Source organism: Gavialis gangeticus, unplaced genomic scaffold (assembly GCF_001723915.1).
Source record: "Gavialis gangeticus isolate Ggan-Ray unplaced genomic scaffold, GavGan_comp1, whole genome shotgun sequence".
Taxonomy (NCBI): domain Eukaryota; kingdom Metazoa; phylum Chordata; order Crocodylia; family Gavialidae; genus Gavialis; species Gavialis gangeticus.
This window is the reverse complement of record NW_017729032.1, coordinates 120,224,337-120,237,782: the sequence shown is the minus strand read 5'-3', so window position 1 is coordinate 120,237,782 and position 13,446 is coordinate 120,224,337. Positions and strand designations below refer to the sequence as shown.

At 39.9% G+C, this 13,446-nt stretch overlaps 1 protein-coding gene across 1 annotated transcript in view; it reads right to left on the bottom strand.

The window, feature by feature from the left end:
* GPC6 (glypican 6) overlaps positions 1 to 13,446 on the bottom strand; it is a 1,304,538-nt gene that overhangs the window by 347,055 nt on the left and 944,037 nt on the right. Inside the window, exon 4 of the mRNA XM_019524944.1 lies at positions 9,139 to 9,304. Within this exon, the coding sequence (XP_019380489.1) occupies positions 9,139 to 9,304 (166 nt within the window). The remainder of the gene's footprint in view (positions 1 to 9,138; positions 9,305 to 13,446) is intronic.

The window sequence follows — 13,446 nt, the reverse complement described above, 5'->3', positions numbered from 1 at the left end:
GGGTGGGAGGGAGTTGTCTTTCCTGCCTAGTGCAGGGAGCTGGACCCAATGATCTTCCAAGGTCCCTTCCAGCCTTACAATCTATGAATCTATGAACAGACATTAGGAACAGTGCAATGTAATAATGCTTGAATGAGGAGGAATTGGGGTAATAAATAATGAGTATATTTTCCCATTTCTAAACATACCTTTTGTAAAGCCACACAGTACTTATTCATGGCATTTAGAAAGGCAGTATCAAAACAGTTTCCCCACCACTTCCGCTAAACTCAAACATTGCAAAAATGTCCACTGATGCAGCCTCCAAGTATAGCCAATGTGTGCTAATAAGTAATTTCATGGTGGTGAAAAATGACATGAAGGAATGTGGATTGAAGAAAGGAACTGGAACTCAGAACCTCACCTTTTCTCTTTTTAAGGATCCATTCTAAATTATTGGGCTACTATTGTGAGCCATTTATACAGTACTAGTACACATAAGTTCTGAACACGCTTAGGGACACATTGTGTTAGCTGCTATACAAACACCCAACAACATGCGTTCTTTTCCTTCATTTTCTTCATTCATTGTCATAATTCATTGTGACATTCATTTCAGATGGAAAGAATATCTATAGAGGAGGTCTAGTGGAGGAGTATAAAATGGGAAGTGTGTCTCCTGGATTGTATTCCTATATTTGTAACTGTCACATTGTATGACACTTACACAAAATTTTATTTCAGCTAGTGGACAACTGAAGTGCATCTTGCAACCAACTCTGAGTTACTCAATTAAAGTGTAGGAGTGATTCTATTATCTTCTCTGGGTATTAAGAGCTCCTATTATAGGAATAGGGAGCTATCTGTGCATCTTGGAGGGTGAATCTATTCCTATAATGCAGACATCAGCACGCTGAGAGGCAATAATAAAATTGGCCATTCATTTTAGTCAGGTAACTTGGAGTTGGTTGCACACTGCACTTTGGTCATTCACTATGTGAAACCGGATTATGCTTTTAAGGCCTCATTTTGCACATACAATCTTCCTATCCTGAGTAGGGGTGTTGTGAGACTTAATATATCTAATTTCATTTTACCAGTTATGACCAGGCTGTGTGCTTGGTGCCAGGAAATCTACTGTTGTTATTAAAACAAACAGTTGGGACTGTAGAGGCCCCTGGGGCTGGATTATTTTTGTTTAAAAATGTAGTGCACAGACTGGGCACAATGTGTCCAGCTAGGCAGCAGCACGTTTCAGCATGGTGCTGCCTGGTGCCCTGTAAACAACCCCTAAAAGGCACCTTGACACACAGTAAGTGGCTCATGTAAGTACTTCCTAGATAGCAGAGGAATTTTTTTCAGATGCTAGGGAAAGTACAACTAGTTAGCAAATTATTAAGTTGACTATTAGGGACAAATTCCACTGTGATTTACTATGTGTGCATATTTGTAATGACTAATTATTCTTTAACAGATGACAAATTAGCCAAAGTATTTTGTGCGTAAACCAGTAGGATGCAGATGTAGATTCAGTGCATTAAGAAAACCATAGTGATGAATTATCCCTGTGACAAGTTAACAAGAGTTCACAGTTCTTTTCTAAATCCTGGAAGGCACAATACCTTATTTTCCCTAAATTCAGTCTCTTGAAATTCTTTGCACTAGCACTTCTCGGAAGAAATGAGCCAGAGACATTGGACAATGTCACCCTGAAAGATCAAACTTTGGTTAAGCAGTAACCAACTAAAATAAGGGTTTATAATGGAGTGCCTGGCTACCTTCACTATGAAGTGTTATTGGTTCCATATATAAAACACACTGTGATTTTTAATGAAACCTATGTTTTGCATTGCAAAAAGTCAGCTTTCACATTTGCTGATCAACATACCTCTATCAAACAGGCACTGTGTTTGCAACTCTAATTCATTTTAAACAAATCACTCTGAACTCCAAGGCTGCTGAGCTCCTGCCACTGCTCCTTTTTCTTCTCCACTGAGTCAATAATATTGCTGTTGCCTTCTCTCAGCATTTCAGAGAGATGCCAACGAGGGATAACTGTCAACAAGAAATAGTAGCCCAATGGATTTAAAGCAAAAATAGGGACTTCAAATGCCAGGAAATCAGAGCTGTTCAGTTCCATATTTATGTGCTGCTTATTAACATGCACAACAGTAGAGACAATTTTCCTACTGACAGTTACAATGGATTGACAGTCTTTTCTCTGTAGTGCAGTAGGGAAGTATAGTAGCTACACATGCTGCACACTCCAGGAAGTGAAGGGATGGTAGTGGGGGTTAGCAAAAAGGACATTTTGTTTAAGTCTTTTTTCTCCCTTTTCTTTTCAGTAAATTTCCGAAGTGGAAAGCTTTAGACCCACATTCTCACATAGCTGAACAGTCTAGCTGCTTGCACAGTATAGTTATGTTGTTTACTGAAGTATTATCTGTAGCATAAAGGAAATGGTAAAGGATACTATCAGAATTACAGCATGCATTTTTCATGAATGAAGGAAGAGCTCCAAGAGCACAGATATCGTAGTGATGAGCCGGTACAAAAAATAGATAAAAAGATCTGAGAGACCTCTGGCAGTTTAAAAGCAGTATTTATCCCTGTGCTTTGCAATGTTCAAAGAACAGAGAAAGTGCATAGTTCTATAAGCTTCTGTATATAATAACTAAAAGTAGCTTTATATTTTCATTGATTGATGCATTTTGATAGAGGATCTACATTTTTGATAGAGAATTTCATTTGCATAAAGTAGTCCATTGTCTTCAAAAGGGATAGTACACCAAATTTCCTTCTGTAACTCTCATGCCATATCAACATCAAGAAACAAGAGATTCTTAAGACACAAAAGAGCACTTATCAACAGCACAGAACCTCTCTACTGACAGTGAATCAAATAATTTGTTAAAAATAGCAATGGCAGATTCTCACCTGTGACTGAGCTCCAGATAGCACAGGGTATCTGGCAAGAGAAAGTGGTGGTTATGAGTCTGAGGACCAGCTAATGCCGGCCTTGGGTAAAGGTAGAGCAACTGAGCTGTTGCTTTAAGCAACGGGTGCCAAATTCATTTTGTCCCACAGACCAAACCAGAATCTACCTCTGGTGGTGAGTCAGGGAGCTGTGTAGGTTAACACCCCTGTCACTCACCATGGTGCCACCAATGCACATCTCCAGGGGGGATTTCAGAGGCAAGGCAAGTGATGGCTGTAATGGTTCAGGGAGTCATGAGGGTTGATGCTGCTGCTGCTTGCTCCACTACCACCTCCAGGAGCTCCATGGACCATATGTTTGACACCCTTGCTCCAAACTATACCACTGAGACAGAATGCTAAAGAAAGAATAATCGCCAGATGACTACACCTGTAGTCCAACATGGCTGTTTCATGCTCTTGCTCCCCATGCTAGAAGCTAGCATGGCCCACACTTTGCAAATAGGGGTCTCTCCCAAGTCAGGGTAATACCTTGGTGGTTGTGGCTAGAATCTGGCCCATTTGCTCATCTCTCATGTTTTTTGAACATTTTCTTTATATTCTCAACTATTTGTCTTGGTCTTAATATAAACAGCAGAATTAAGGCACAGTTGATTCAACACAGGATATCTATTGGGGAAAAAAATCTCTTGCCTATAACTCCTATTACTGTTAAAAACAGCGTAACAGTAGAACTCCATAAGCTTCAGAAAAATTATCTTGAGTTCACCAGCATTAATAAAAGGAGAATTTGACCCTAAGTGCAGCAGTTAAACTATGATTTTCTTTAGAAGTGTGGCAGATAAACCATGATTTTCTTCAGCACACATTGCAAAACCATTTTCAAGATTGTAAGAAGTGCATGTATAATTATTTTTATAAAGGCAGTGACTTTTTTAGCTTTTCAGACTAAAACCAACACCTGCCTAACTCACAGATATCATAGTTGGGCTACTGGGTGGATCCAGCTGGCTTCCTACACATTATATTCTGTAGAATCCCAGTTTTCACTTAAAAAAAGAAAGAGAAATCTCTAGACATGAACTGAATGAGGATAATGCTCTCTTCCTGAGTCTGTGCACAACTCAGGACAATAAACTGGAAAGACAGAAACCTCCCTGAAGCCAATAATTCATTTTGGGCATTAATTCTAGTGCATAGTGATAACATTCCAGCTCAAACATCTAGGGTGACCATCCATCCCAGCTGGAAATACAGGACATCCAGGACACTGCCTCCACTTTCCCTTTCCCCCCACCCCATATTCTCTTCCTCCCTCTCTCCCACATCAGCGGTGAGCTGAAGGGAGAGGTGAAGATGGAGCAGCATGCTGTGACAGGCAGTCTGCCCTGCAGCCTTCCTGGGGGCACCATGCCACTTCCATTCACTGACGAACTGTTCCCTGTGCCCAGGAGGTTCATTTTATGCTGCACCCAGCAGCCAGGACCAGCATCCAAAATCTGGGACTGTCCTGGGAAAAATGAGATGAATGGTCACCCTACTAACATTTGCACGTTTACTAACCAAAGCTACTGAACCTTATAGATTGGATAAACAGAGGGGTGGGCATAAGCCCACAAACAGTTATTTGGAAGTTGCTACAGAAAAGAAAATGTAGCCAGGAATAGGAGAGAAGACAAGACAGAGGTATGAAATGAATTCAAGAAAAGCTACAGCAAAAGAGAGCAATAACAATGGTTTTCCTATGGGGCCCATATTTTCCAAAGATAGGACTTTCATCTACCACTGGACATACCACTGGGGCTACCACTGTCATCCTTTCTTGGGCTACATTATCTGATGCCTACCTCTAGGACAGGGGTAGGCAATGTTTTCCAGCTGCAGTTCAGAATGACCCACCTTAGGTGAGAAGCAGGTGACTGGGCAAGTGGCTAGCCCCAGCAACCATAGCCATTTTTCTCTGTGACAGCAAAGAGAAAGTGCCTATAGCCAGTGTTCATCCCTATGGCGGTATAGAAAGAGCACCCACATCCAAAGCCCCCTACTGCTGAATGCTACCAAAGCCTTACATCTGCAGGCTGGACCCAGTGGTTCTGTGGGCTGAATCCAGCCCATGGACTGTAGGCTACCAGTGCCTGCTCTAGGAGATGCAGGACATCTTGATCTTTGTGCAGTCTTCCACTGATAGTAATGAAAGACCTGCTGTGCTTGAAGTATATCTAGCGTCAGCTGTAGATGCTGGTCCATGGGACAGAATTACAAATGCAACTTGCTACAAGCACCCACATTAGGAAATTAATTAAATTAAGGTCAAGGGTGTCAATCTATTATTATGATAAGGTAGCTAGTGTGTTATTTTGGATGACTGTACTGACCAAAGAGAGGAAATTCTGTCTTTGTAATTTGTAAGGCAGTGCATGGGCAAACTCACTGTATCTAATTTCAAACTCCACTGAACATTTTGAGTTTGGAAGTTAACACCCCCCCCCCACACACACACACACAGAGCCACATACCTTTTGGTATTTCACCTCACTATCTTTGTTTCAGAGAGGGTAGTGTAGATCAGTTTTATTAAGTAGCACACTCTGGAAGCAAAGATCCTCAAAGCAAATATTATAAAAGCCTGTGTAACTCATATACACTAAAGTGACCCCTTAAGCCCCAAGTCTTCCCCTCTCATTTAGGCAAACAGAAAATTATTTTTTTCCACTGTTGTCCCTTACTAAATGCTTTCTTGAGAGAAACTCTTACTGAGTGTCATGGGATTTCAGTTTGAATTAGAAGTGTAATATTTGGCTATTATTGTGCAATAATGAAAAACAAGACAAATAAGAAACCTTGAAATAAAAAAGCTGCATGAAAAGGATATCCATCTTAAAGGTGACACAAAACAATACATTAAAGAAACAATACATTGTCTGATACTGCTCCAGCTGTTTTTCTTCTTACTAACTTTCACATACAATCTTGGAAAATACCAGATGTTTAGCTCTTAAAGTAGATGTGAGATTTATTTGCAGCTATATGGCTATGATTTTGGCTTTGACTTTTGTGTTGATAATTAGTCAGAACATGTTTGTCAGCGAGCCCAATTCTTATTTTTTCCATTTGTAGATTTTTGGTGTCACTGCCAAACAATCAAAACAACAGTAGAATATTTCCAAAACAACCAGTCCTGTCAATAAAATGTGTCCAGGTAGTCAAAAATGCATATCTGTATCAACAGTTGCAAATAAATGAATAAATAAAAGATATTGCAACAATGCAAACTACTGGAAGCTGCTGGAAGAAAAAACCTGACTTCTTATATAAATATGCTACAGCATTTGGGAATCCTGCCTACGCAGAGACTGTTAATGCACAAAATTATTTTTTTTCCTTCTGCATGGTTCCCAACACTAAAAACAGGAATAAAAACTGCTCATGCATAATTTCCAATCTCTCATAGCTCAGCGGTGCTGTAAAGTGCTGCCGTTCATTTTAATTCAGTGAGTAGAAGTTTGTTGTGTTTAGTACTAGGGGAATTGCATGCGTTATTAGAAAGCCCCTGACAGCCGTCTGGCTGAAGCAATTCACTGCATTTCAATCCTACATAAAGGAAGAGCTTAGAAGTTTCATCTTCAGCAAAGCTGTCAGTGGCCTCACAGAGTAGGATAAAACAGAATACCTACTCCAAATACTAGCTATGTTTTTTCTGTCTCTTTCTCTCCTCACCTTCTTCAGGTTGTACTAGGCAAATTGTGTAGGTGGTATGCGAAAAATGTATCTAAATGATTGTGCTTTATACTGCCTCCCTATCACTTAATAAAAGAAGTGTCTGCAGAACAGACTGCTTTCGTCTACAGAGCATGCAGTTGAATCTGTAGCATATTACATGGTGTTTTTTTGTTGCTGTAATATATCATAAATTAGAACTGAACCCTCAAGTATTTACATAGACAGCTAACTTTCATGTCAGTTCAGTAGTACAACAAGCCTTCTATCAAGCCATAAAAGCTTAACTTCATTTTCATGAGTGTCTGCACTTTAAAAGCTAAGGACCAGATCCTTTTTCACCGAAGAGGTACGTAAGTAGACTTAACTGCTTAAGTGTAGCCCTATTCTATCCTGCTCAAGTCTCTGGAAAAAAAATAATGTAGAAGGTGGGTGGATCCCCCACCTTGGAGGATTTTTGTGAGTTAGTCTTAAAGCTAAGATAATACTAGGTCACAAAAGCAGATGAATTAATGTTTTTTCATGGGCTCCAATATGATGGAACAGGATCACCCATAAACACCTAAGTCTACTTCAGGCACCTACCCAATGGAACAGCATTTGCTCCTAATCTTTCTTTAAAATAAAAAAAACTAGTTTTTATTAAATGTAGGAACTTGGTCTTATTTTATCTATAGGGCATCTCAGTAAGATTCTATTCCATCCTTCCCAAGACCCTGAAAAAATGTTAACACTCCTACTTTTGTAACATGCCATCATCTTAGCAAGTAGGGGGATGAACACCTTCTTTTAAATTAACTTTTTATCTGGGGACATTTTATGGTTAACGTAAAGGTTTAATGGATAATAATTTTACACTCTGCGATGATGCCTACCAAAAAAGGTTTGATTGTAGTGTTCCAGAAAGGTTGAATAAGGTGTGTCATACACTTGCACTGGTCATGATAGAGAACAGAATTAGTCTCAGTTTGGTTCTAAGTTTTTCTTATACTTCAAGGTGGAAGGAATCTGTGCTGATGCTACCAGGTGCATATTACTTTATTTTCAACTCTAGCTTAGTTGCTGTGGCTGGTGAATCGGCTTCTCTTACCCCTCCTCTTCATCTACTCTCTTCGTGGTTGGACTAGTAAAACTGGGTAGGCGCCATACCTGACAATACTGTTCCCCCATGATGCAGTTAGCTAGCCCAGTGGAATAAAGAGACGCCTTAGATCCCTTATTCCTCTTTACCGTCAGCTGTTGAAAGCCATGATCTTAACTAAATAAAAGAAAATTAGGCCACGAGGCTGGGTGCCCTTTATTATTTATTCATTAAACTCTCTCTAAACATCAGGGGTTTTATAGCATTCTCTCACTATTTGTTTTTCACTCTGCCCGCTCTCTGCTCCATTTTTCATCCAATTTTCTCCTTTCTGACCCTTTTTGCACCACCTCATCTAAGTGGAATTCAAATCTGATAGGATGCAAGTCAGAGCCTAACTTCCAAACTCACAATGTTCAGTGGAGTTTGAAATTAGACACAATGAGTTTGCCCATGCACTGTCTTACAAATTACAAAGACAGAATTTCCTCCCTTTAGTCACAGTCAGCAGTTCTGTCTTTCATTTTATGACCGGTTTTATTTTCTATCAATCCAGCTTAAATTTCTGTGGCATGATGAAACTCATTAGAGGCTGAAATATTTAGCTATTTTTTCTTGCTGCACTATCATTTGCTCATCATCCTATCCTTGCACTACATACACATTTTTTAAAAAGTTGATCCGTGAGAACTAGAGTCCTTTATTTGTCTCTCGGTGGTTTTTGGTGCACCGTACTCAAAGATTTATTTATTTATATTAATTTATAGCCCACCCTATCCACCAGGTGACTATAACTGGAATCACAGCTTTCCTTAAGTGAGAGGTCCCTACACTTTTCCATTTTGATGCCATAGTGATCCTTTTTTGTATCCAACACACTGAAAGGAAGACATTGTCAAGTTTTAACCCCAAACCCTGAAGTAGCAGTTTACTTGTCCTATCTGTTATCTTTATAAGCCATTAATTCCAACAGTATTGGAATTAAGAAAGGCTGGAGTTACAGTTTATGCTCTCTAGGTGGTTATAAGTTGCTAATATCTGTGCAGCCTGCAAGAAATTTCACATTTCTAATATACAGTATTTATCTCACTCTTATGTTAAACTTGTTATCATACCTTCAGCCAAAACATTTTCAACATGCTTCATGTATTGTCTAATAAATTCAACTTGGAAGCCTCTCCGTCACATAGCACCTTTATATCTCTAATAAGAACAGCTCTGGGGTGGAACAGTGATTTTTTTACTACAAGCCTGAAACTTTGATTAAAATGTGAGAAGGATTCAATTGCTGCCTGATTTAAAGCTCCTTTTTTCCAAATAGGTAAATAGTGACCATAGTATTTCCTGGAGTCTTCTCAAAGCTTTGTGGATATTTGCTATTATTGTCATCTTATTCTGTTTCTGATTATACAAATTCTTCTTACCTATGAATAGATTCCACTCAGTATCCAAATCGGCCTGATTTGCTAGGCAGCCCTTCATTACATTGAGGCAGTAGTTGTTGCAAGGCTTCACAGTGGGGAGTCCTCTGCAGTAAGGGCAGTACAACATCTTCATTAGCGCCCGGATGCACCCTGGGGTTGGGCTGACCTATAGAGTTTGAGGTGATAAAAATAAAAAGTAGGAAGTCAGCTTTCCATCTTGAGAGAGCCCATAAATGCAAATAGAGCACTTTATAACAAGAGCTCAACCCTTAATAATACCCCTGTAAAACTAATTAAATATCTTAATTTAGATCAGGCATTGCTGATTTCCAGGAATGTAGAGATCTACTTTCTAATGTTGGTGGGAGTGAAATTCAAACCCATATCTCCAATGTGAGGTTTATACATATAAAAAGAAAAACAGAGGAAAAATCTAAAGAATGAGCAGGGAGGTATAGGATTATATCTAACATTAGAGTTCACAATGGGAGTTGCAGTTGTCCAAAACCATCCAACCATTATTGACCATTAGTTTCATCTATTCACCTTTTATTATCTTTATTACAGCAGAGCAACTGCTGCTTTTTATGTAAGTATTCAGATTTACACTGGTATAAATGATGTACCAGTCCTTATTCATGCAAATCCACTTCTGACTTTGAATATCATAGTCAATTTTTTCTTTGGTATCATCTTAAGCAACAAACAATGTTTCATAGGCAGCACAACATCCATTTGATGCAATGTAAGCAACATAATTGCTGTAACACTGTGCAAGTTTTCATAATGAACTTGATCCAAATCCATTGAAGCCAATAGAAAGACTCCTAGGCCATGTCCACACGTGTGGATGTTTGGCTCCCTGGGGCAACTACCAGCTGCCCACTTTTGCTTCTTCTACCTGTCCCTGAGGAGCACCTGTGCCACGTGCCTTCTGGCATGTGGCAGGTTATCTCAGATGGGGTAGGGGAGGCTGGGGCCAGCACTGGGTTGGCTCCAGCAGCCTTAGCTGTGTTCCGAGGGGCTTCCTGGGGCTGCAGCAGCAGTGACCCTGCCACATGGAGTCTGGCCAGCAGCCACAGCATGGCTCCGGTCAGCCAGGCTCTGGTTTGAGTGGTGCATGCTATACCCGTGTCAGTGTGCACTGAGGGCAGTGTGCACTGCTCAAAACCTGGTTGACCAGAGCCATGCTGCAGCTGCTGGCCAGGCTCTGTGTGGCAGGGATATCTAGGGGTCACCTCTTGCCCCGCTCCCCCCCACCCCCTGCACTGCTCCCCTGCAGCATACAGAACAACTGAATGCGTGGTATGTGGTGCCACATGCAGCCACGCTCGTCTGGACATGGCCCCACTGACTGCACTGAGCAATTGGTCAGGATCATTACCAGTAGATGTGATTGAAGAACTTCCAATACATATTATTAACTATAGTTGGCATTATATAAGTTGGCACCAACAACCCTTATTTTAAATGAAGAGTTTGTGTCTGAAAGAAATTCTTTAGGCCCCTGTTTCTAGGATAAGTTTCAGGACTCTGAATCCCAAGTGGAATTAGATACTAAAACTACAGAGCTAGTGAGACTTAGTAAATACCCCTATCCTCAGAGTTTGTTATGGGTTAGCTCAGATAATCTCTTCAGCATATTTGCCCGTATAGATTCCATACTTTGGCATTTTTCTCTCCCCAGGTATTGGCATTTAACTCCAGAGGCCAGGAACCAAACCTAGAAATGAGGCAGAGTATCTTACTTAGTAATGCTTTTTGCAGTCCTGTCTACAGCAACGTTGTTTTTACCTTTTAAAATTACTCAGAGTTTAAATGGGCTGATAGAAGCCATTGGATTTTTTTTCCTTCATCAATTCTGCTGTAACTATCTTCCCACCTCCCCCCCCCCCAAAGCATGCTGGAGACAGTCCTTAAGAACGGGGGTTACCCCATTTTTGAGTTTGATGTGTACAAAGTGGGAGCAGGTGAGTGGGGCATGCTCAAGATCCTGCTCCATATTTCAGGCACCTAAACAATCTTCACTTCTGCTTTTCTGTGACTGTGTCTTAAGGATAAGATGACAGATTGTTATAAACAAAGCTGTATTTTTGAACAGAGTCAAAAAGTATGGATCTGGCATATACACTTCAAATTGTGGGTTGTGAACCATAACACCTTAGGCTCCTTGAAATTCTAGCTTCAGTAAAGAGCCATATTTCAACCATAAAACTCCAGCTGTATTGCCTGTAACTTGTTCAAAAGTACATGATTGGATATATTTTTTCCTCATCACAACAACTCAGGTAGTCAACATGCAAAAAAACAGACCCAATAGAGTTTTGCTCAAAAGTTCTAAAATCTTAGTCAGAGACCAAACAGAGAAAATTTCAGCCCAGGAAGTGAATATTTTAGAAAGTTATAAGCATGTAAAATCTGCAGATTATTCTGAAAAGTTGCTTTGCAACCATAAATAATTTGTTTGCTACTGGCAATTTCTAGATATGTATTTTCAAAGCCTGCTTCTCATCCTCATCTTCAAAAAAGAAAAAAGAAAAAAAAAAAGAGAAAAGCAGAGTATCTTACTTAGTAATGCTTTTTGCAGTCCTGTCTACAGCAACGTTGTTTTTACCTTTTAAAATTACTCAGAGTTTAAATGGGCTGATAGAAGCCATTGGATTTTTTTTCCTTCATCAATTCTGCTGTAACTGATGTTGATGGAGAGGAAAAAAGGGGGATTTTTTAATACAAGTGTTTGTTTGTTTTTTTAATTGGCCCTAAAAAAAAAGCAAAGGAATATGCATACTTTAAGTTTTAGAAATATCCAGTCACTAGATAAATCATACCTTCTCAGTCAACCAGATTGTGCAGATTTGCATAACTGAGAAATAACTGTTCACCTTGTCAGTATTATATAATGTCCCTGTATTGACTGCCTAAGGCAATTCTATTTCTGTGTAAGTACCCTTACACTACAGCACATCAAAAAAAATTGCCCTTTTGAGGCTTGATTATGCCCAGTAGCTGCAGGACTTCCTACATTTCTACTTTTGTGAGCTTTTTTGACAATCTTAACTTCATCTAAATATAAGTTTTCATGTTAATGCAGGAATATACACCAAGATTTATAATGGCCTCCTTAATGAACACTTGTTTTCCTCTTACCAATTCTAGATGGGATATTATTTAATTCACAAGAGACATAGGATGTAATGGTGACTTTCAAACATAAATAATTGAAGAGAAAATCTTCTTGGGTAAAAGCCATGAAATTGTACTCTTCTGAATACCACCACCACATTTGCAATGTGTCTGCTTTGTTATGTACTTGACCTGCTTTTAAAAACCAAATGCTGTGGCACTGTCAACTACACAGAGCTAAATCAATCTTCTTAACAAGAACTTAATAAACTTTGGTTAAATAACTGGCCATCCTAAGAAAACACATTCACAGACACAAATATGTACATACATTCTCAACCTCAATCGGCATTTATAGGAGATTTCTTATTTAGATCTTTTATCCCCAACTAAAGGTATACTATATGCTGCCTGCTAACAATTACTTCAAAACAAGGTATGTATGTCAGCATGCAGATTTTGGAGAGAACTTCAGGGATGTACAAGGAAGGAGAAGCTGGGGTGTTCTAATTTCAATTTATAGTTTTGTTATTTGAGCATTCATCAAGAAGCTGAATCTCTTAAAGGAGAGGAGATAACTAAACCTGGGACTTCCAAATCCTGTTAGGTAATTAAACCTATAAAAGGTGGGCATGCCCCCCACCATGTTTGTGGGTTTTAGAATAATAGTCCTCCCATATTTCATAGATTTCATAGACATTAGGGCTGGAAGTGACCTCGGAAGATTGAGTCCAGCCCCCCGCCCAAAGGGTAGGAAGTCAGCTGGGGTCATAGGATCCCAGCAACGTAAGCATCCAATTTGCTTTTGAAGGTGTTCAATGTAGGTGCTTGAACCACCTCCGATGGCAGGCTGTTCCAGACCTTGGGGGCTCAGTCAGTAAAGAAACTCTTCCTTATGTCCAGCCTGAAACAGTCTTGTAGTAATTTATGACCGTTTGACCTCATCACCCCTTGGGGTGCTCTGGTGAACAAAAGTTCCCCCAGATCCTGGTGGTCACCCCTGATAAACTTATAGGTGTCCATCAGATCACCCCTGAGCCTGCGCTTTTCCAGGCTAAAGAGCCCCATGGCTCTCAGCCTGTCATCGTAAGGTCTGTTTTCCTGACCTGTGATCATGTGCATGGCTCTCCTCTGGACTCTCTCAAGCTTTTTCACATCCTTTTTGAATTGTGGAGCCCCTACTGG